Genomic DNA, 22057 nt, shown 5'->3' on the forward strand with positions numbered 1-22057 from the left:
CCCTGCTCCTCTCTAGTCTAGCCCACTGATGGGAGCCCCGGTCCCCGTGTTCCCCAGGAGGTGCAGGGCTGGGTTGGGCTGTGGGTCACCAGCCGGGCCCAGGCTTCACACTCACTGTCACCGTGCCGGTGCCCCTCCCCTGGGCGGTGATGTTCAGAGTGTCCTGGGCGTAGAACTGCAGGGGAAAGGGGGAGATGCTGAGGAGCTGTTAGGCTCTGCAGCACCCCGGAGCCCGCAGCCGCCTGCCCTGGCCGTGGAGCACAGGGTCCTTGGCGGGAGCTCTGCTCAGGTCTGCGAGCCCTGTACGCCAGGTGTGTTCCCAGGGGGTGTGGCTTTGTGCCATGGGTGTGGCTGCATGCCAGGGGGTGGGGCCCAAGGGCAGGGGGCGGGACCTGAGGGGAGGGGGTGGAGATCAAGGGCAGGGGGTGGGTTTGCATGCTAGGGGCGGGGCCTGAGCGCAGAGTCCAAGGGCAGGGGGCGGGACCCGAGGGGAAGGGGCGGGGCTGCGGGGCAGGGGCGGGGCAGGGGCGGAGCCTGAGGCCAGGGGGCGGGGCTGACCTTTTTGGAGTTGGACCGCTGCAGGTAGGCGTTGTTGTTGTTGATGTCCCAGAGCTCGGCCAGGTTGCGCGTGGGCGCAGTGACCCGCACCTTCAGGTCGACGACCTTCTCGGCGGGGACGGTGGCCCGGTACTGCGCCAGGGCCTGCATGCCGATCACCGTGGTCTGGGGAGCAGGCAGAGGCTGGCAGCAGGGGCCGCGAGGGGCCGGGCTGTGGCTGCGGGGAGAGCGCGCTGGGGAAGGTCCCACCCGGGCGAGGGGCATGGAGGCACCAGTTCAGCGAAGCTCCGGAGCACGTGCTCGAGCCCCGTGTGCGGAGAGGCACCAGCCGCGGCGGGCGCCTGGCCAGGGGGAGGCTGCTCCAAAGCCCCTCACGCGCCACAGCCAGTCTGGTGGGCAGGGCAGCCCCGCGAGCACCCCCGGGCAGGGCAGGAGGAGCGGGTTCGGCTCCCGTCGCGCCAGGTTGCTGCTGGCTGGGTGCACTGGGACTGGCTCCCTCCCGTCGCCACCCCGAGGGGCAGTGCGGGCAGGGCCTGCCTGGGACCTCCACCCCTGGCCAGCCCCTCCCCACCCCACCCCACCCCCACAGGGACTGCTAGGGACGTGGCACCAGCTGAGTCTCCCCGGTGGAGACCTCTGGGTCTGGGGATGGTGGACACAGGCTTGTGGTGTGCGGAGGGGTGTGTTCACTTGCAGCGTGGGGGGTCGTGGAGGCGGTCAGTCGGCAGCCAGCCAGCCAGGGGCAGTTGGGCCTCCCTGCCACAGGGAGCAGCCTGCTTTGTCTCTCTCTGGTTTGGGTTCCTGCATGTTCTCGGGCACTAAAGCCGTGGCATGTGGCGGCCTCCCAGCAGACGGATCCATGTTTTCATCCAGTGGCTCTGTGTGCTGTGAGCACGCCAAGGCTGAGATCCCAGGGGGGCACTGACTGGCCACCAGCTGGGAACCAAGCCCCCAAAGCGGTGGGAGGGACCCCCATGTGGGGCGGGAGGGAGGGCTGGCCATGCTCAGGCCCATGCACGATCCCGCCTCCTGGCGCTCAGGGCCCCCACGCCAGCTCTCACCTGGGTGCTGTCATACCCCCCGCCGAACCCCCTGCTCTCGACCAGCCACCGCACAATGGGGTGGGTCTCCTCAAAGCGCCCGAGTGTCAGCTTCTGCAGGAGGCCGTAGGCCGTGGCTTCGATGCTGTACAGAGCACGGTCCGTGTGCTGGTCCACGGGCCAGTGTGTCTTGTCTGTGGAGAGCGGCGCTACCGTCAGCAGGGGACCAACGGGACACAGCACATGCATCGCACACGCAGCTCACGTGCATCGCACGCGCAGCTCACATGCATCGCACACGCATCGCACGCGCAGCTCACATGCATTGCACACGCATCGCACGCGCAGCTCACCCAGGCAGAGCCCACCGCACTCACACACAGGTGCAGAGTCACTTGCCATTGCATGCACACGGCACACACACAGTCACGTGTGCCCCCCCCCCAGCGTTTGGCACAGCCCCCTCCTCTCTGCCTTCCTGCCCCACTTCACCAGCCCAGCCCCGCCCCGCACTCAGCACCCGCCTTGCTCTGAGCCCCCAGCCCCGGGCGGTGCCGAGCGCCGGTCCCAGCCCCCTGCCCCGGCTCTGCACTCACTGTGGGCGGCGAAGCTGTCCAGGACAGCGTTGGCCAGGGAGCTGTTCACCAGGGCCAGGGCGTAGGAGCTGATGGCCACGCTGTAGGGGTTCTGCAGGCTCCGGAGGCGGCTCTCCAGGTAGCCCTGGGCGCTCCACAGGCCGTCGGGAAGCTCCTGTCACCGGGACAGAAGGAAAACAGACTGCGGGCAGGACCTGTGGGATTCAGCGCCCACGAAAGGTGCCGCAGAATGGGGACCAGCTGGGACCTTTCCCCCACGCTCCCCCCAGGTACTGGGTCCCTGCCCCAGAGACAAGCTTGCGGGATGCCCATGGGAACACTGGCCCCCGGCGCCAGGATCGCAATGGGCTGGGCCGGTCCTGCATTGGCTGCTGGTTTGGGGACTCTCGGAAGCCCATCACCAGGGCACCTGGGCTGCTTTGCAGAGGCCCGACGTGACGCAGCAGGGAGGGGGGAGTGTTGACCTGGGAATGTGGCAGGGGAGTTTCACTGGGGATGGGAGACCGGAGAGCCGGTCACCTGAGCCGGGAGGGGGCTGGGGCCAGGGGACACTTTTGCCCGGGAAACTGGACAAAGGCTGGAGGAGGAGCTGGGGGGAGGCTGGGTGGGACGCAGGGGGGTTTTTCTTTCAGTTTGGAGTGGGCTAGGGAAGAGGGGGGAGGCCCAGAGCGGGGGTCTAAGCTCTCTACCCCCCAGAAGGACCGGACTAAGGGGTCCTGCTCAAGCCCTCAAGCTCCGGTGTGGACGGTGTTCCTGTTCTGCGCGCTGGCTGAGCGTCACGGGGAACGTGACTCGCAGGAAGTGGGGGCTGCAGGACCCTGCCCAGCACTGCCGCTGAGGGGGACCGCGCCGGGCGCCCGGGACAGGACCGCGCCGCCCGCCCTCCACCTACGTTCACGTGGTTCCTGCAGATGGACTCAGCCCCCTTCAGCGCCACGAGCACGAAGGCTGTGAGGGAGGCGTCTGCGTCGGAGCCGCGGTACCCGCCCTGCGGAGGAAGAGCAGAGGGGGATGGGCGAGCCGCATGGGAGCCGGGTGGGACCCCCAACCCCAGAGCCCTGCCCGGGGCAGGGGCAGAGCTGAGCAGCAGCCGGGCAGGGAGGGGAGGCGCCAAAGGAGCCTGCCCGTGCGCCCCACGGAGCCAGCTGCCAGGGGGCCACGTGCCCAGGGCACTCAGGCAAAGGGTGTCCCGGAGCCCTCCCAGGGGTGAGAGCATGAAGCGAGCCTGAGACAAGGGCTGCAGGGGTGGAGGGCGAACTGCCCCTCTTGCCCCAATGGGCTGTTGACTCTGAAGCCTAAGGATGCCACTAGCAACGTTGGCTCTGTTTGCTGCAGATCATCTTAGCAGACAAATTCAGCTAACGCACTGCTCCCCAGTCCCGGACTCACTCCCGCATCTCCCTGAGGAGGAATTTATATCCAGGAAGTACCCCTGGGGGAAGCAACTGGACTAGCTGGATCTGTTGTTCTCTGATGCAACAAACCCCACCCGGGGCCCGTCGCCCTGCACCCGCGCCCCATCCCCAGCCTTGCCAGCAGCGGGAGGGAATGCAGAGGGTGGGGCTCGGGGTGCTGATCCCTGAGCTATCACTGGCTCCCTGGTGTGACCGCGGGCGAGGGACGGAGCTTTGCCAGGACAGCTTTGCCCAGTGCCCCGTGATCAGAGAGCCTTGCCGATCAGGCTAGCCCGGGATACCACGCCAGCAGAGAGCTCCTAGCATGGACAGTGCTCGCCGGTCCCGGGGCAGCCTTGCTGGCATGCCCACGGCCGCACTAGAGACTTTGCTGGCCCAGCTTTGCCGGCCAGGGCATACAGCTTAGCCCTGGCGTTCGCGGCCGCCTAACCGCGGCTGCACCGCCCAGCTCGTTGGAAAATCACCCCCTCCCCCTGGCTGGGACAGCCCATCCAGTGCAGCAGGGAGGAATGCCAGGTGCCCAGACACCGTGGGGATGGGCACCAGAGAAGTGGCTAGGCCAAGCAGTGAGTGCAGATCCTGCTGTAGGCGAGGGCCAGCAGCAGGCGCAGGGCCCTTGTTCTGTAACGTGAAAGGGAGCTGCAGGGGAACGTCCGGCAGGGCCCAACCTGGCACGGCCGGGGGCCTGGGGCTGGCGTCCATCGCACCATCTGTCGGGCCTGCGTTTCCCGCCCAGCCTCCCCTCTGGCCAATGGAGCGACCGGTACCTGCATCGCGGGCGTATAAATCGCAGCGTCCTCACGGAAACACCCGGACGCTTCCTGCCTCTGGCCGATCAGCCACCGGGTGCTGGCACACAGCTGGCTGGGGTCGACGGGGGCGCCCAGTGGCAAGGCCATGGCAAACACCTTGAGGATGTAGGCGGTCAGCCTGCCGGGAGTGGGGGTCGCATGAGTCTGCAGGGCTGGAGGGCAGGGGAGTGCCGAGGCCATGGGAGAGCTTTGGCCAGACCTGGCAGCAGGCGGCACCGTGCCCAAGGGAGCTGCTGCGAACACGTCACTGCGGGGAGCTGAGCCGGGAGGCGGCACTGCCCCCTTGCGGGGCTCTGTGTGGACGGGGCCCTGCCCCCTTCGCGGCACCACAGCCAGGCCTTCCCCCACACCAGCACAGACCCCAGCTCCCGCTGCCCCTGCCCAGACAGCCGAGCAAATGGAGAATCCCCACTTGGTGTGAGCTGTATAGGGTGTATGACACACAGCCCGAGCAGCTCTAATCTTGCCTGGGGAGGGCAGCATTGCACGCGCACTCTGCCCAGCTCACCATCCCCAGCCCCGCCGCCCCCACGAGGCAGGTGCCTTACCAGGTGCTGCCGGTGCTTCCCGCATAGGGCCTGTAGGAACCATCACGCTCTCTGTAACGCAGCTGGTGCACGTAGCCTGTGGGAGAGACCAGACAGACACACAGTCGGGGCTGGGCTGTCGGAGCCCCAGGGCAGGGGCTGCATGGAAACCCCCCCCACATTGCAAACCCGCCCTCCCACCCCGCTGGCCTGGCTGGGCCCCGCTCACCTTGGACGATGTTCTGGATGGCCCGGTCCCGGAGCTCCACCCCGATCTGGTCCCACTGCTTGGTGGTGTCCAGGTAGTGGGTGAGGATGATGTTCGGGGTGACCCGGAAGATGTTCTGCTCCACGCACCCCCCCGGCAGCGTGATCAGCTTCTGCAGCGTGGAGCTCTGCAGCCCCCCCACCAGCGTCTCGCCGAGCAGGTCCCCTGCCGAGAGCCCTGCAGTGATGCCCACTCGCGCCCCAGCTTGCCCCTTCCCCCCAGCCCCGGCTAGCTGCGGGCAGCCTGGCCACGCCAAGTGTGCTCCTGAGAACCTGGTGCTCCTGGGACAGGGAAGGGCAGTGGCATTGTACCCCAGCTCTGGGAGGGGAGTGGGGGCTAGTGGTTAGACAGGGGGCTGGGAGCCAGGACTCCTGGGTTCTCTCCCTGGCTCTGGGAGGGGAGTGGGGGCTAGTGGTTAGAGCAGGGGGGCTGGGAGCCAGGACTCCTGGGTTCTCTCCCTGGCTCTGGGAGGGGAGTGGGGGCTAGTGGTTAGAGCAGGGGGGCTGGGAGCCAGGACTCCTGGGTTCTCTCCCTGGCTCTGGGAGGGGCGTGTTTCTTGGGGCAGAGCAGGGTGATTTACAGCAGCGTGGGCGAGAGCAGAGTGTGTCCCATGCGATGCACTGGGGCCAGGGAGGCCCCTGGAGCTCAGAGGGCAGGGAAACGGGGGAGGGGAGCCCTGGGGGGACGTTTATGGGCCCAGCAGCTGCTCAAAGGCCGAGCCGCAGGTGCTGCCTGGTGCCCCTGCGGAGCTGGGCCCGGCTGGCGCCCCGCGTACCTTGCACGCTAATGAAGACCTCAGAGTCTGTGTCGGGCACCAGGTTTTCGAGGTGATGGCTTCGGACCAGCTCCTGCTGCAGTTGCCCTGCCAGGGGAGGACGGAGCATTCGCGGTGAGGGAGGGGTGGTGCCCTGACACTCAGATTGGCCTTAAACGAGCTCCTGCCATGGGGCTGCAGGGGGTGGGGCGCTGAATGCTGCAGGGGAGGGTGTGGGGCAGGGAGATGCCTGTTGCGGGGCAGCCTAGGCCAGGAGAGCCAGCACCAGGTGCCTGGTCCCTGTAGCCTGGAAGGTGTTAGCGGCCCTTCGATCTACAGACAATCGCAGACCTGGGTGTGCTAAGCACCCCTCTCCTCCTCAATGGAAGGAGCAATTAAACCCCCGTATGTAGCGAGAGCTGGAAAATGAGGAGCCACCGCCCAAGGCTGGGCCAGGCAGCACAGCTTGTGAGAGGCTCAGCCACATGGGTGGAGGGGCTGCCCTGGGCACGGGCTGTGACGTGCCGGGGCCGAGCAGCTGAGGGCATCTGTGCCCCAGCACAGAGGGCCGCAGTGGGACCATGGCTGTGACAGTGTGGGAGGAAGCTAACGGACAGAGCTCTGCCGGGCACAGGACTGCCTTGGAAATCGTGAGCAAGGAAACTCCCTGTGGCTGCTTATTCCTGCTGCGCCCAGGGGAGCGGGGTTCTGGCCATGCTCAGGAACCGGGATTGCACCAGGGACCACCTGCCTGGCACCTGCTACTTCTTCTCCTCATGGAAAGGGCCCGGCAAGGCCCCGACCGGAGGGAGCTGCTCGGGCCCCGGGACCCCTGCCTGGGGCGGACGGTACAGGCCGTGAGAGTGCAGAGCCCGGCTGCGTGGCCGGGGCGACCAGCAAGTTCCTGCACGAACCTTTGGGGTTCAGGATGATGCTCCGTGAGAGCCGCCGGATTTCACCCCCTGCCTGCAACGCGAGGAGCCGAGAGCGGGTCTGAGGGATGGGGCTTCAGGGGGAGCCCTTCCATCCTGAGCCCGGCCCCCTACTCTCCTGGAGCCTGCCCATCCCCCACTGCCCCCAGCCCCTTCCAGCCCCCCCAGAGCCACTCAGACCCCCTGGCTCCCGCTCCGACCCCAGGCTCCCAGTCCCCTACTCCCCCAGAGCCTGCCCATCCCCCACTGCCCCCAGCCCCTTCCAGCCCCCCCAGAGCCACCCAGACCCCCCCCAGCTCCCCTCCCAACCCCAGATCTCCGCAGAGCCGCCCACTCCCCCAGAGCCCGCCCATGCCCCCACTGCCCCCAGCCCCTTCCAACCGCCCAGCCCCCAGCCCCTTGGCAGCGTCCGTTACCTGGACGTTGAGCATCCTCCGCACGGTGTCACGGAAGCCCAGGCCCTGGGCCGAGGCCCGAACCTCCACCATGATGGGGCCCAGCTCCAGGGGCACCACCACGATGCGCACGGCCCGGGACGAGCCCCGGGGCACCCGCAGCCTCTGTCGGAAGCTTGTCCCCTTGGTGGCTGGGCTGCACAGCGGCTCCTGGTAGGGGAACTCCACCAGCACCTGGCCCGGCACGCGGCGCCGCTGAGCCAGGCAGCAGGGGGCAGTGAGAGCGCCCCCCAGAACTGACCCCCCCCCTGGGGCTGGGGCCCCCCAGCACTCAGAGCTCCCCACCGGGGCCCCCCAGAACCGAGCCCCCCCCACCAGGGCCCCCCCCCGCACTCAGAGCCCCCCCCCCAGAACCGAGCCCCCCCTACCAGGGATCCTCCCAGCACTCAGAGCCCCCCCCCCCAGAACCGAGCCCCCCCTACCAGGGATCCTCCCAGCACTCAGAGCCCCCCCAGAACCGAGCCCCCCCTACCAGGGATCCTCCCAGCACTCAGAGCTCCCGCTGGGGCCAGGGCCCCCCAGAACTCAGACCCGCCCACCGGGGCCCCCCAGGACTCAGAGCCCCCCTCACCTGGAGCACGTCATCGTCCTCGTAGTAGTTGTAGACCACGGCCCGCACCTCCACCTGTTCGTTCCGCACCACGGAGAAGGGCAGCCGCAGATCAATGAAGAACGGGACCTTCACCGTCACCTCGTAGGGCTCAGAGATGCAGAGCCCTGGGGGGCCGGGGGGTCAGCCGGGCGCATCCCCTGGGACACTGGGGCCATTGCTGCACCCCTCGCTCCCGACCCACAGCCCCTGCTAGCCCAGCCCTGGGCCCCCAGCCCTGCCGGTGCCCCTCACTCCCGACCCGCAGCCCCTGCTAGCCCAGCCCTGGGCCTCCAGCCCTGCCGGTGCCCCTCACTCCCGACCCACAGCCCCTGCTAGCCCAGCCCTGGGCCCCCAGCTCTGTCGGTGCCCCTCACTCCCGACCCGCAGCCCCTGCTAGCCCAGCCCTGAGCCCCCAGCCCTGCCTGTGCCCCTCACTCCCGACCCGCAGCCCCTGCTAGCCCAGCCCTGGGCCTCCAGCCCTGCCGGTGCCCCTCACTCCCGACCCGCAGCCCCTGCTAGCCCAGCCCTGGGCCCCCCAGCTCTGTCGGTGCCCCTCACTCCCGACCCGCAGCCCCTGCTAGCCCAGCCCTGAGCCCCCAGCCCTGCCTGTGCCCCTCACTCCCGACCCGCAGCCCCTGCTAGCCCAGCCCTGGGCCTCCAGCCCTGCCGGTGCCCCTCACTCCCGACCCGCAGCCCCTGCTAGCCCAGCCCTGAGCCCCCAGCCCTGCCAGTGCCCCTCACTCCCGACCCGCAGCCCCTGCTAGCCCAGCCCTGAGCCCCCAGCCCTGCCAGTGCCCCTCACTCCCGACCCGGAGCCCCTGCTAGCCCAGCCCTGGGCCCCCCAGCCCTGCCGGTGCCCCTCACTCCCGACCCACAGCCCCTGCTAGCCCAGCCCTGGGCCTCCAGCCCTGCCTGTGCCCTTCGCTCCCGACCCACAGCCCCTGCTAGCCCAGCCCTGGGCCCCCCAGCCCTGTCGGTGCCCCTCACTCCCGACCCGCAGCCCCTGCTAGTCCAGCCCTGGGCCCCCCAGCCCTGCCGGTGCCCCTCACTCCCGACCCACAGCCCCTGCTAGCCCAGCCCTGCGCCCCCCACCCCAAGCTCTCCTGGGGCCCTCACTCCCGCCCTGCAGGCCCCAGAGGCTGGGTTACCTTTGTCTTTCCTCAGGCTGACGGCCAGGATGTGCCAGGTGGTGATGGAGTCGGGGAGGAATTTGCTGATCAGGTGTCTGGCCAGGCTGTGGGGAGGGAGGCGAGTTCGAATCAGGGGCATTCACTGAACACTGCGGCTGGTGCCAGCAGCAGGATCCTGGCCGGGGGTTTGGACCAGGCCCTGGGGCATCTTCTGGGCTGGAGTTGAGACGACACAGGGGGCCATGGGGGCCGCTGGGAACCCAGAAATCCCCACCCAGGGGCCTGGCCCGGTCTCCCGGCTGCGACCGGGGCCAGCCCCGGCAGGGGAAGCTGCACAGTGCCCTGACGTGCGGGACACCCCACCTTCTCCCCGCCCTGTGGGGCTGGCCGGGTTACGGCCCCCCCGTGCCCCAGGCCCAGCCCCCCTCACCCCGGCTGGAGCGGGGCGGCCTTGGTCAGGACGAACTTCTCCCACAGCCAGCTCTCCGGGAAGTAGCTCCTCACCACGGCACTGCCAGCGCAGTCCTCGTCCTCGCAGCCCTCGTCCTCGCTGGCTGCAGGGCGTTCGGGGGCGGTCAGCGCGGGCCTGATGGCAGGGGCCCCCCTGAGCCCCCCACGGGCCGGGCCCCTCCCCCACAGTCAGCCCCCCCGCAGGGTGGCCCACTTTCTAAGCGCACAAAACCCAACACCCTTTCAGCACCCCTGCCCCTCCCCTTCCCCAAAGCCCCCCCTTCCCTCCCTCCGTCTCTCGCTCTCCCCCACCCTCCCTCACTTTCACTGGGCTGGGGGAGGGGGGCGGGGTGCGGGGGCGGGGTGCAGAGCGAGGGCTCTGGGAGGGGCTTGGGGTGCGGGAGGGGGCTCAGAGCTGGGGGAGGGGGTTGGGGTGTGGGGGGGTGCGGAGCGAGGGCTCTGGGAGGGGGTTGGGGTGCGGGAGGGGGCTCAGAGCTGGGGGAGGGGGTTGGGGTGTGGGGGGGTGCGGAGCGAGGGCTCTGGGAGGGGGTTGGGGTGCGGGAGGGGGCTCAGAGCTGGGGGAGGGGTTTGGGTGCGGGAGGGGGCTCAGAGCTGGGGGAGGGGGTTGGGGTGCGGGGGGGGGTGCGGAGCGAGGGCTCTGGGAGGGGGTTGGGGTGCGGGAGGGGGTTCCAACCTAGGGCAGGGGGTTTGGGGTGCAGGCTCTGGCCGGGCAGCACTTACCAACCGCTTACTGCGGTTCCCGGCCAATGGGAGCTGCGGAGCCGGCACTGGGGGCGGGACCAGGGCACGGAGCTTCCCTGATCGCCCCAGCGCCGTGGGGCTGAACGTGCCGGCAGCTTCCGGGAACGGCGCGGAGCCAGGGCAGGCTGGGAGCCGGCCTTAGCCCCACTGCGCTGCCGACTGGACTGTTAATGGCCCCGTGAGTGCTGCCGTCCCTGGGGATTCCCCTTGAAAACCGGACACCTGGGACCCTAGCCCCCCCCCTCCCCAGCCTGGGCCCCCTCCCCTGGCAACCACCTCCATAGACCAGCGGCCCACCCCCCGGTCTGCTGCCCCAAATCAGACCAAACTCTAGGCCGGCTGGTGCTGCCCCCAGCCCTGATGGGCATCTCCCCTCCTGGCTTGGTTCTCTGCCCCTGCACCCCGCTGGGCTCTCTCTGCCCCCCCCCCCGCTGGGCTCTCTCTGCCCCCCCCCCCGCTGGGCTCTCTCTTTCCCCCCCCCGGGCTCTCTCTTTCCCCCCCCCGCTGGGCTCTCTCTGCCCCCTCCCCCCACTGGGCTCTCTCTTTCCCCCCCGCAAGGCTCTCTCTGCCCCCCCCGGGCTCTCTCTTTCCCCCCCCCCGCTGGGCTCTCTCTGCCCCCCCCCGCTGGGCTCTCTCTTTCCCCCCCCCGCTGGGCTCTCTCTGCCCCCCCCCCCGCTGGACTCTCTCTTTCCACCTTCCTGGGCTCTCTCTGCCCCCCTGGGCTCTCTCTGCCCCCCCCCGCTGGGCTCTCTCTGCCCCCCCCCCCCACTGGGCTCTCTCTTTCCCCCCCGCAAGGCTCTCTCTGCCCCCCCCCCCGCTGGGCTCTCTCTGCCCCCCCCCCGCTGGGCTCTCTCTGCCCCCCCCCCGCTGGGCTCTCTCTTTCCCCCCCGCTAGGCTCTCTCTGTCCCCCCGGGCTCTCTCTGCCCCCCCGGCGCGGTTACTTTTCCCCAGCAGCAGCTTGGCGCGGTCCTCGCGGGTCAGGGCCCGGGCGTAGCGGCAGCAGTCCAGGAAGGCGGCCACACAGGGGGGGCCCAGGTGCACGCGGCTCGTCCTCTGCTCGCACGAGTGCCCCATGGGGTTCTCCCGGATCCCGGCCTCACAGCACCGTCTCTCCAGGGCCGTCGGGTACTGGTCCACTGGGGCAACAGTGCAGGCAGGGCTGGAACCCAGGCATCCGGGACAGGGGAGGGGAGACGAGCACGGGGCGAGGGCCTTGGGCCGGGAGCCGGCGAGCACCCAGAGCCGGCGGGGGTGAGCGGGGCGTAAGGACCGGGCACACGCCAGCAGGGCAGTGCCACGCTGGGCGGGCAGAGAGCCGGGGCCGGCCTGAGGCCTGTGATGGGCTCCATGCATCCTGGGTGGCGGCGAGGGCCGTGGTGGCTCCGTGGGGCAGGGCGCTCTGGGTGGGGCACGTGTGGGGCACGGGGAGCCTGGCATGATGAAGCAGGACCCCCCCCCGAAAACCCTCCTTACCTTTGAGCTGCTTCTTCTGCAGCGTCTGCAGGGAGCTTCGCCGGCGCCTGGCAGCCGGCTGGGGGCAGCGCAGATCTGCAAGGTCAGGGGGCCGTTAGGGGTGGGGGGGGGCCTCCCCCACCTCCAGAGACCCCCCCCCGGAGACCAGGCCTGGCTGCTGTGCCAAATGGTGCCAGGTTTGCAAAGGGGGCAGTGGGGGGCTGGGACCAGTTCAGTCACAGGCCGTGTGGACGCTCCGGCCCTGGTTTGAACCAGGCTGCTGGGACCAGGGTGAAGCGAAAGCGAAATCGGAGCGTCGCCCCGGGGGATGTACCCCTCTCCCGTGTGTGCGGACGAGGCGTCAGGCCGGGAAAGGGATGTACCCAGGCCAGGCTGCAGCCTGGAGGGGACAGGCCCCATGTCCCATTCCCTGGGCCAGCCAGGCCCCACCCTGCGGCAGGGCGGGAGCCGGCGCCCCCCGAGGGGACAGGCCCTGTGGCCCGTTCCCTGCCCCGAGCTGTCCTGCCCCCGTGTCCATTCTATGCAGAATGTGCTGGCCGGGGCCCTGCCGGGGCCGCGAGCTGGGATCTCTGCCCCCCGTGGGAGGCCCTGTCCGTCCGTGCCTTACCTGTCCTTGCTGTGGTGGAGATCCCCAGGCTGGTGGCCACGTCCAGCCCCGCATCCGTGAACACCCCCATGTGGTTCCTCCCACTGCCCGCTGTACAGGCGATGTCGTGTTCCTCCACCATGTCCCAGACCTGCCCGGGGGGGGTGGGGGTGGGAACAGGACACAGAGAGACAGGTGACCCCTGCCACAACCCAGGAGTCCTGGCTCCCAGCCCCCTGCTCCAACCACTACACCCCACTCCCCTCCCAGAGCCAGGAGAGAACCCAGGAGTCCTGGCTCTCAGCCCTCTGCTCCAACCACTACACTCCCCTCCCAGAGCCAGGAGAGAACCCAGGAGTCCTAACTCCTAGGCTGCCCCCTCCCCCCCTCCCATGGTCAGCGCCTTCTCTCACCTTCTTCTGCGTCAGTTTGTTTTTCTTGGTGAGCGTGACCAGGGCCTTGTCCACGGCCACCAGCCCCACCATGGCCTGGGGGTCCCCAGTCACCTCCAGCTTGAGTTCCCGCTGGGGCTTGAACTCCTTCTTCTTGTCATCCTTGCTCTGGGGGCCAACCCGCAGCTGGACGGGACGAGGAGACGGGGTGAGACGAGAACCCGGCCCCTGGCGCCCTCCCCACCCCAGGGCAGGGGGCCTGGGCTGCCCCTGACGTGGAGGGGGCAGGGAGCGGAACCGGGGGGCCAAGCAGGGAAAGGCCCGTCGGGCCGCAGCCGCCCCACCCGGCGCCCCAGGGACTCACGGTGCCCATGCAGCCGTCCGCCACGTCCACCCACACCGAGTCGGCCACCAGCTCCGCAGGCCCCGGCAGGTAGTAAAAGGCCACGATGCGGAAGGAGGGCAGCAGCTGGGGCTCCACGTCCAGCGTCCTGGCTGTCACGACGGTGCCAGGGTTGCGGGGTTGGGTCCAGGCCCGGACGATCCTGCCCTTGCTCAGCAGCTGGGGGAGGGAGGCAGCTGGGTGAGGTGCCAGGGGCCCGGGCAGCCCCATGGGAGCAGGGCCTGGCTCTCGGCACTCGCAGACCAGGGCTCTGAGGCTGCAGAGCCGAGGGCTGGGCAGCGCCCGGGCACCACCCAGGAGCCATTAATGTGGGCGCCCACGTCCACCACGCGGGAGCAGCCCCCTCTGCGGCGAGGTGACGCCATGCCAGGGCGGTGGGAGCGTGATAGCACTGGGGGGATATGGGGCAAGACGGACCTATGGGGGGAGAGACGGATCAGGGGGCATGTGGGACAGACAGACCCGGGGTGGGGGGACAGACCGATCCATGCGGGGGCATGTGGGGACAGACAGACCCCGGGGGGGACGGACAGACGGATCCATGGGGGGGCATGTGGGGACAGACAGACCCCGGGGGGGACGGACAGACGGATCCATGGGGGGGCATGTGGGGACAGACAGAGCCCGGCGGGGACGGACAGACGGATCCATGGGGGGGCATGTGGGGACAGACAGACCCCGGGGGGACGGACAGACGGATCCATGGGGGGGCATGTGGGGACAGACAGAGCCCGGCGGGGACGGACAGACGGATCCATGCGGGGGCATGGGGGGACAGACAGACCCCGGGGGGGACGGACAGACGGATCCATGGGGGGGCATGTGGGGACAGACAGACCCCGGGGGGGACGGACAGACGGATCCATGGGGGGGCATGTGGGGACAGACAGAGCCCGGCGGGGACGGACAGACGGATCCATGCGGGGGCATGGGGGGGCAGACAGACCCCGGGGGGGACGGACAGACGGATCCATGGGGGGCATGGGGGGGCAGACAGACCCGGGGGGGACGGACAGACGGATCCATGGGGGGCATGGGGGGGCAGACAGACCCAGCAGGCCGAACGCCAGCCCAGGGCCGGCTCCTCAGACAGACGGTTGCGGTTCCCGACACGCAGGGGCGCTCGCGTTTCCCGGCTCCCGGGGCCTGTCCAGCCCCACCAGCCCCGTAGGTTCTGGGCCCCGGACGCTGCTGCTGAAGCCGGGGGGTGCCCAGCGCAGGCTGTGCCGGGGGCTGGCCGCGTCCCCGGCAGCGGATCCCAGGCTGGCCGCCGGCCTGGCGCTCACCAGGATGGTGAACTGCTTGGCCTCTGAGCTCCGGTGCTCCGTGTTGAGCATGACGCTCAGCGGGGTCCCCACTTGAGCCGCCTCCGTCTCCACCCCGATGTGCAGGAGGTGCCCAGAGCTGTTCGGCGTCTCGTAGGCCAGGATGGTTTTCGTGGCCGTGGCCTGCTGCGCTGGGGGTGCCAGAGGGCCGCAGGTCGCCACCTGCAATGGGGAACCGAGCCCTGGGCATCCCGCACAAACGCCTCCCGGGTCCATCTCTCCCCCCGCACCCTGGGACCCGACGCAGCCCGCGGGGTGCCCCTCTGCCACAGCCCCACTGCGCAAGAGAGGGGGAGTCGGAGGTGAGGATTAATCAGGGTGCATTGGAAAAACTCAGGGGAGGGGAGCCCAGGGCTGGAATATCAGGGGGCTCTGGGTGGGGATTGGGGGCACCGGCAGAGCTGGGGGGGCAGGGCTGGGCTAGCAGGGGCTGCGGGTTGGGAGTGAGGGGCACCGGCAGAGCTGGGGGGGCAGGGCTGGGCTAGCAGGGGCTCTGGGTGGGGATTGGGGGCACCGGCAGAGCTGGGGGGGCAGGGCTGGGCTAGCAGGGGCTGCGGGTTGGGAGTGAGGGGCACCGGCAGAGCTGGGGGGGCAGGGCTGGGCTAGCAGGGGCTGCGGGTTGGGAGTGAGGGGCACCGGCAGAGCTGGGGGGGCAGGGCTGGGCTAGCAGGGGCTGCGGGTCGGGAGTGAGGGGCACCGGCAGAGCTGGGGGCCCAGGGCTGGGCTAGCAGGGGCTGCGGGTCGGGAGTGAGGGGCACCGGCAGAGCTGGGGGGGCAGGGCTGGGCTAGCAGGGGGCTGCGGGTCGGGAGTGAGGGGCACCAGTGGGGCTCTGCACTTGCTCCCAGACAGCCCAGAGCAGCAGGTACCTGGACCTCCAGGGTTTTACTGCTGGGTTGGGTGTTGAGGACCATGGAGGCCAGGCCCTCCTTGGTCATTCCCTTCTGGTCCCTGCTACAAACAAGGACGTCGGTGGCCGGCGACCCGTCCGGGTTGGTGACGTAAACCTGGTGCAGGGGAGCAGAGCGGCAGACGGTGATGTGGAGCAGCGCAGGGGGGATGAGATTTATCTTTCCCCGGCTCTAATGAGCCATGTGGCTGCTGCTTGGGCCACAGCCCCTCCCCCGCCCACCCCGCGTCACAGGGCGAGTGTGGTGCTGCCCTGCCCGCAGAGGGATCGTGCGGGGCCCAGGGGCGTAGCAAGGCTGGGGCAGAACACAGACCTGGCCGTCCTGCCCCATGCTCTGATCCCAGCCCCAGATGGTCCCACTCCGCAAGCCAGACTTGACTCGTGTGTCCCACAGATAGGTCACCTGCCCCTCGGCTTGGATGAGCTTCCCACTCCCTTTCACCATTAACCTGTGGAACTCACTGCCACAAGATAGCTCTGAAGCAAAGAGCTGGGCAGGGTTGAGAAAAGGGACCAGCCGTTTCTGTGGCTAATGAGAACATCCCTAGTTAGAGCAGCGAGGGGCAGAACGGGTCCAAGAGGCCTGGCTGTGCCAGAGACCCCCTGCATCATGACGTCTAATTCCCCGGGGCTGGGAATCTCATCGCTGCGGCCTGCAGGGCTCCGGGCCCCTTCCTCCACAGCAGTGGTGCTGTCGGAGCCGGGATACCGGGCTAGATGGGCCCAGGGCCAGGCCGGGCTGACGACGGCTCTGCTCCAAGCCCTCCCCGCCCCCGGCGATTCCACACGGGGGGGATCTGACGCCGGTGCGTCCCTTACCCTGAAGTTAAAGGGCATCCCCGGCTTGAAGAACCCCGGTGTCCTGACGAACCGGATGCTGTAGGGGGTGCTGACGATCTTGACCTCCGAGTTCTCGGCCTGCATCATGTCACCGCCTGGGGGACGACATGGCGCGTCAGGAAAGGGGGAGTTGCTGCCGGAGTCACCCCGGCGGAGGGGCTTGGTGGGGGGAGAAGGAACACCCGGGGCCTGTCAGCCCTTCTCTACCCCAGGCTGGAGGCCGTGGTGCCTGGCGCCCCCGGCACAGGCCTGGTGCCCGCGTGCTCCCAGTGCTGGCGACGCTGGGCCGGGGAGGAGCCCAGAGCTGGCCCAGAACCCCAGGGCCTGAGCCGATGGCCACCTGTGTGCCACGCTTGGCCTACGGGGGGTGCTACAGAGCAGGGCCCAAGGGGTGGGGGTTGAGGGGCAACCTGGCCTAGCAGGGGGCTGGTTAAGGGCCCCGAGGGCTTGCAAAATGGCCCCCACGTGATGCCAGCAGAGCGTGGGCTCCTGCCCTTGGATGAGGTCCTGTGGGGCTGCCGTCCAGGGTGGGTGGGGAAGGGTCCTGGGTTCAAGTGCCTCGGAGACCGAGCTGACACCCGCCAGGCCTTCGTCCCTCCTGCCACACACGCTGCCCTCTCATCCAGCCCCTCCTGGAAGGAGCTGGCTCCAGGCCCTGCCACGAGCACCCCGCAGCACCCTGGCACGGACGCAGCTGCCTGGGCGGATCCCGCACGGCCCCCCCCCGCCCCCCGGCCCAGCGCTCACCGGAGGAGAAGACGGTGACGTTAACGAAGATGAAGGCGTTGAGCAGCTCCTCTGGATTGGCAAACTCTTCCCTGAGCACCTGCCCCGTCAGTGTTGCTTGGCCTTCGCCGTCATTTATCTGCAGGGAGAGTTACTATCTGGGCAGTGCCCGGCGCGACGGGGCCCTGATCTCAGTTGGGGTCTGGGCAGCGCCCGGCGCGACGGGGCCCTGATCTCAGTCAGGTTCTGGGCAGCACCCGGCGCGACGGGGCCCTGATCTCAGCTGGAGTCTGGGCAGCGCCCGGCGCGACGGGGCCCTGATCTCAGTCAGGTTCTGGGCAGCACCCGGCGCGACGGGGCCCTGATCTCAGCTGGAGTCTGGGCAGCGCCCGGCGCGACGGGGCCCTGATCTCAGTCAGGCTCTGGGCAGCACCCGGCGCGACGGGGCCCTGATCTCAGTCAGGCTCTGGGCAGCGCCCGGCGCGACGGGGCCCTGATCTCAGTTGGGGTCTGGGCAGCGCCTGGCACAACTGGCCCTGATCTCGGCCGGGGTCTGGGCAGCGCCCGGCGCGATGGGGCCCTGATCTCAGTTGGGGTCTGGGCAGCGCCTGGCGCGACGGGGCCCTGATCTTGGTTGGGGTCTGGGCAGCGCCCGGCACGACGGGGCCCTGATCTCAGCTGGAGTCTGGGCAGCGCCTGGCACAACTGGCCCTGATCTTGGTTGGGGTCTGGGCAGCGCCCGGCGCGACGGGGCCCTGATCTCAGTCGGGGTCTGGGCAGCGCCCGGCGCGACGGGGCCCTGATCTCAGTCAGGCTCTGGGCAGCACCCGGCGCGACGGGGCCCTGATCTCAGTCAGGCTCTGGGCAGCGCCCGGCGCGACGGGGCCCTGATCTCAGTCGGGGTCTGGGCAGCACCCGGCGCGACGGGGCCCTGATCTCGGCCGGGGTCTGGGCAGTGCCTGGCACAACTGGCCCTGTGTGACGATGTGACGCAGCAGGGAGGGGGGAGTGTTGACCTGGGGATGTGCCCTGGGGAGGGGAGACCTGAGAGCCTGTCCCCTGAGCCAGGAGGGGGAGGTAACACCTCTGCCCGGGAATGTGGACAGAGGCTGCAGGAGGGAGCCTGCTGGGGGGGTTCAGTTTCTGTTGGGTGCTGGGTGGAGGAACACAGGGAACCCCAGGGCTGGGGTCTAAGCTCCCTGCTCCCCCAGAAGGACGTGATTGAGGGGTCCTGGTTGTACCCACAAGCTCTGTTGTGGACTGTGTTCCTGTTGTCCAATAAACCTTCTGTTTTACTGGCTGGCTGAGAGTCTCAGTGGATCCCAGGAAGAGGGGTGCAGGGCCTGGACTCCCCCACACTCCGTGACACCCTGATCTCGGTGGGGGTCTGGCCAGCTCCCGGCACGTCGGGGCCCTGATATCAGGCAGGGCCTGTAGGTGCTGCCACAATCCATGTAATAACTCACCTCAACTCTCTGGAGGGACTTCTGGAGGCGGATTTTCTGAGTCTCTGTCTTGACCCCGAAGATCACCAGGGCATAGCCGTCCACGGGCTCATTGAACACGTACCTGAGTCACCAGGAAAGAAGAGGGGAGCGTTTAGCCCCTGGTGTCTCGCAGGGATGCCCCTGTGATTCCTCCTCAAAGTGCTGGGTAGCTGCCGTTCCTCCCCAGAAGTGGCTGCATGACAGCGCTGACAGGGCCAAATTCTGCTCCCTGGCTAGGGTTGCCCTGGTGGAAGCGGCAGCAGAAGCTGGTGCTTTGGGCTCGAGAGGGCCACAGGCCCAGGAGATGGTGCCCTGCCCCACGGCCTGAGCTGCCCCCCGCGAGACGCCCCAGGCAGGGCTGAGGGGCCCTGGCTCACCTGGATTCGATGGCAATGGTCAGGCTGTCGTCGCTGAGATAGAAGAACTTCTTGGTGGGTGTGAGCAGCACATCGAAGCTGGGCAGCTCTGGGGGGACAGGGGGGCCGGGGCTTAGACTGGGGGTGGGGAGAGGGAGCTGGTTGGCTTCCCCACCGGGCGGTGGGGGGCTCCGTGGGCCAGGCGGGCAGGGAGGGAGTGGCTGAGCCAGACGCCCCCTGGCCCCCCGTTCCAGCCGGCACTCACCGTACTCCTTCACCTCGAACTCGGTGCTGTGCGGCTGCCAGGGACTGCTCTGGAACCGCGTCACGATCCGCCAGGAGCCCAGGCTGGAGGGAAACAAAACCCAGCGTGTGGCAACAGGCAGCCCCCCTGCACCTTGACCCGCTGCCCGGAGGAGGGGGACTCCTGCCTGAGTCCGGCCGGGGCACGAGCCACGACAGCCCCCTGCAGCAGCCTGCCCTGCAGGACATGCCCATGCTCAGTGAGCCCCCCTGCTGCCCAGGTGCCCATGGGGCTGTGCCCCCCCACTGCCCAGGTGCCCCTGGGGCTCTGTCCCCCAGGTGTCTATGGGGCTGTGCCCCCCCCACTCTGCCCAGGTGCCCATGGGGCTCTGTCCCCCGGGTGCCCATGGGGCTGTGCCCCCCCCAGTGCCCAGATGCCCCTGGGGCTCTGTCCCCCAGGTGTCTATGGGGCTGTGCCTCCCCCACTGCCCAGGTGCCCCTGGGGCTCTGTCCCCCGGGTGTCTATGGGGCTGTGCCCCCCCACTGCCCAGGTGCCCATGGGGCTCTGTCCCCCGGGTGCCCATGGGGCTGTGCCCCCCCCACTGCCCAGGTGCCCCTGGGGCTCTGTCCCCCGGGTGCCCATGGGGCTGTGCCCCCCCACTGCCCAGGTGCCCATGGGGCTCTGTCCCCCGGGTGTCTATGGGGCTGTGCCCCCCCACTGCCCAGGTGCCCATGGGGCTCTGTCCCCCGGGTGCCCATGGGGCTGTGCCCCCCCCACTGCCCAGGTGCCCCTGGGGCTCTGTCCCCCGGGTGTCTATGGGGCTGTGCCCCCCCACTGCCCAGGTGCCCCTGGGGCTCTGTCCCCCAGGTGTCTATGGGGCTGTGCCCCCCCCCACTGCCCAGGTGCCCATGGGGCTCTGTCCCCCGGGTGCCCATGGGGCTGTGCCCCCCCCACTGCCCGGGTGCCCATGGGGCTCTGTCCCCCGGGTGCCCATGGGGCTGTGCCCCCCCCACTGCCCGGGTGCCCATGGGGCTCTGTCCCCCGGGTGCCCATGGGGCTGTGCCCCCCCACTGCCCGGGTGCCCATGGGGCTCTGTCCCCCGGGTGTCTATGGGGCTGTGCCCCCCCCACTGCCCGGGTGCCCATGGGGCTGAGCCCCCCAGGGGCTGTGCGGCCCGTGGCTCTGGTGCCCACCTGACGTGCTCAGGGATGTGGAAGGTGCCGGCGTACAGGCCCTTTTCCAGTTTCCGGGTGGTGCTGCTGACGGTGATGCCCTCGGGGCTCTGGGGTGGGAGGGGGAGTTCGGGTCAGTGAGCTGCACGCAGGTCTCCCCAGGGTGCTGTGGGGGGCTTGGCAGGGGGCGAACCTGGCTCACGAGCCTCTGGCACGCAGCGGCCATTGGTGGGTCCCTGCTCGGCCTGAGGCCTGCCAGACTCACTACACGCACTGCACCGTTGCCAGGACGTGTACCCGCGGGGGGAGATGCAGCACGGCCCTGGCCTGAGGCCCAGCACTGCCTGGACGGGCCGTGCGCCGAGGTGCTGCTGGACTCGGTTCTCGGCGTGTCTGGCAAACCCTGCGCCAGCCCGACCTAGGCCAAGGAACGGGCGTCTGCCCATCCTGGGTGCCAGGCTGCGCCATGGGACGCACTTTGGCAGGTGTGACGAAGTGGGACTGTTCTTAATGTTTCCTCTGAATAGTGTGGGGGTGCCTCAGTTTCCCCTAGGCAGTTCTTAAGTATCTAGGGGTTGGGGTAAGGGTGTAGGATCCTTGCAGAGCCCTAGAGGGCAGGTGTGTGCAGGGGTCTGGACACAGACAATGGCCGACACCCTCTTTCCTGGCCACTGATGGCCTGGGCCCTTCCCCCCTGCAAGGTGAGAGCTAAAGGGTTGGAGAACAAAGGAATCAGGTGACCTCCTGGCCCGGGAAAGGGACAAAGCCCAGAGGAGGGGGGGCTGGAGGGAGTTTCAGTTGGGGGCTGGCTGGGACATGGAGTGAAGAGAGAAGTGGTGGTCTGGCTCACTGCCCCCCAAAATGGGCCCGGCTGAGGGGTCCTGTTCTCTGCACCTACAAGCTCTGTGTTAGACCATGTTCCTGTCGTCTAATAAACCTTCTGTTTTACGGGCTGGCTGAGAGTCCCGTCTGACTGCGGAGTTGGGGGGCAGGACCCTCTGGCTTCCCCAGGACCCCACCTGGGCGGACTGGCTGTGGGAAGCGCATGGAGGGGCAGAGGAGGCTGAATGCTCCGAGGTCAGACCCAGGAAGGTGGAGCCGGGTGAGCTGTGTGTCCTGCAGACAGGCTGCTCCCAGAGAGGAGGCTCCCCCAGAGTCCTGCCTGGCTTCATAGGGGGCAGGTCCAGAGCATCGCCCGGGGACTCCATGACAATGACATAGCCTCCCCAGGCCCTCAGAAAGGGGTTGGCTAGATGGTGGGTGAGGGGGATACTGGACATTGGGGGCCTGGGGTATTACTGTGCTCTGGCTGCACTGTTCTGGTGGCAGTAGTGGGATCATTAGCCCCACCCCTTCTGATGGGTTAGCCCCACCCCCTTCTGGGATTGGCTGTAATACCTGAATGACAATGATGCAGTTAGCCTCCAGGGGGTCCATCCGGTGGTTGACGGCGAAGACCCTGTAGTTCACTGGAGGGGTGAAGATATGGGAGACGCTGGGCTGGTTGGGTATCTAACCCGAGTGCTGAAGTCAGTGGCTGCACCCCCACACCCCACTCGCCTGCAGGCAGGAGCCCCCCCGGCCCCTCCCCCGGCAACATGCCTCACCATTCTGGCTGGGGGTGTAGATGGGCTTGTCGGTCTGGACAAAGGTGTAGCCGGTGTGTGGGGAAATCAGGATGTATTTCTCCAAGGGGACGTCTCCGAACATGGCCTGGACCACCACGTACTGCTTCTCGGTACCCTTGGAGACGTACTGCTCTGGGACCTGGAGGGCACGAATGATCCATGCCAGAGCCCCGGGTGCAGCCCCGCTTCCGCCCCCACATCTCCGGGGAGCATGCGGCACCCAGTC

General features: G+C 68.9%; 1 protein-coding gene across 6 annotated transcripts in view; it reads right to left on the reverse strand.

The window, feature by feature from the left end:
* The window catches only part of LOC140900756 (venom factor-like), a 41949-nt gene that overhangs the window by 9584 nt on the left and 10308 nt on the right, over window positions 1–22057 (reverse strand). For 5 of the 6 annotated variants that reach the window (XM_073318522.1, XM_073318520.1, XM_073318525.1 and 2 more), the window contains exons 3-31: window positions 21811–21970; window positions 21602–21672; window positions 20225–20313; window positions 19053–19135; window positions 18809–18896; window positions 18411–18513; window positions 16966–17083; window positions 16198–16313; window positions 15338–15475; window positions 14432–14632; window positions 13107–13304; window positions 12764–12928; window positions 12372–12501; window positions 11765–11839; window positions 11233–11427; window positions 9510–9633; window positions 9098–9183; window positions 7929–8074; window positions 7319–7531; window positions 6885–6936; window positions 5992–6078; window positions 5178–5381; window positions 4970–5045; window positions 4377–4539; window positions 3087–3182; window positions 2195–2348; window positions 1620–1792; window positions 559–723; window positions 116–175 (exon numbers count right to left, since the gene is read on the reverse strand). In XM_073318522.1, coding sequence (XP_073174623.1) covers window positions 116–175; window positions 559–723; window positions 1620–1792; window positions 2195–2348; window positions 3087–3182; window positions 4377–4539; window positions 4970–5045; window positions 5178–5381; window positions 5992–6078; window positions 6885–6936; window positions 7319–7531; window positions 7929–8074; window positions 9098–9183; window positions 9510–9633; window positions 11233–11427; window positions 11765–11839; window positions 12372–12501; window positions 12764–12928; window positions 13107–13304; window positions 14432–14632; window positions 15338–15475; window positions 16198–16313; window positions 16966–17083; window positions 18411–18513; window positions 18809–18896; window positions 19053–19135; window positions 20225–20313; window positions 21602–21672; window positions 21811–21970 — 3729 coding nt within the window. The remainder of the gene's footprint in view (window positions 1–115; window positions 176–558; window positions 724–1619; window positions 1793–2194; window positions 2349–3086; window positions 3183–4376; window positions 4540–4969; window positions 5046–5177; window positions 5382–5991; window positions 6079–6884; window positions 6937–7318; window positions 7532–7928; window positions 8075–9097; window positions 9184–9509; window positions 9634–11232; window positions 11428–11764; window positions 11840–12371; window positions 12502–12763; window positions 12929–13106; window positions 13305–14431; window positions 14633–15337; window positions 15476–16197; window positions 16314–16965; window positions 17084–18410; window positions 18514–18808; window positions 18897–19052; window positions 19136–20224; window positions 20314–21601; window positions 21673–21810; window positions 21971–22057) is intronic. The other variant, XM_073318521.1, reaches the window with a different exon arrangement.

Source organism: Lepidochelys kempii, chromosome 20 (genome assembly GCF_965140265.1).
Source record: "Lepidochelys kempii isolate rLepKem1 chromosome 20, rLepKem1.hap2, whole genome shotgun sequence".
Taxonomy (NCBI): domain Eukaryota; kingdom Metazoa; phylum Chordata; order Testudines; family Cheloniidae; genus Lepidochelys; species Lepidochelys kempii.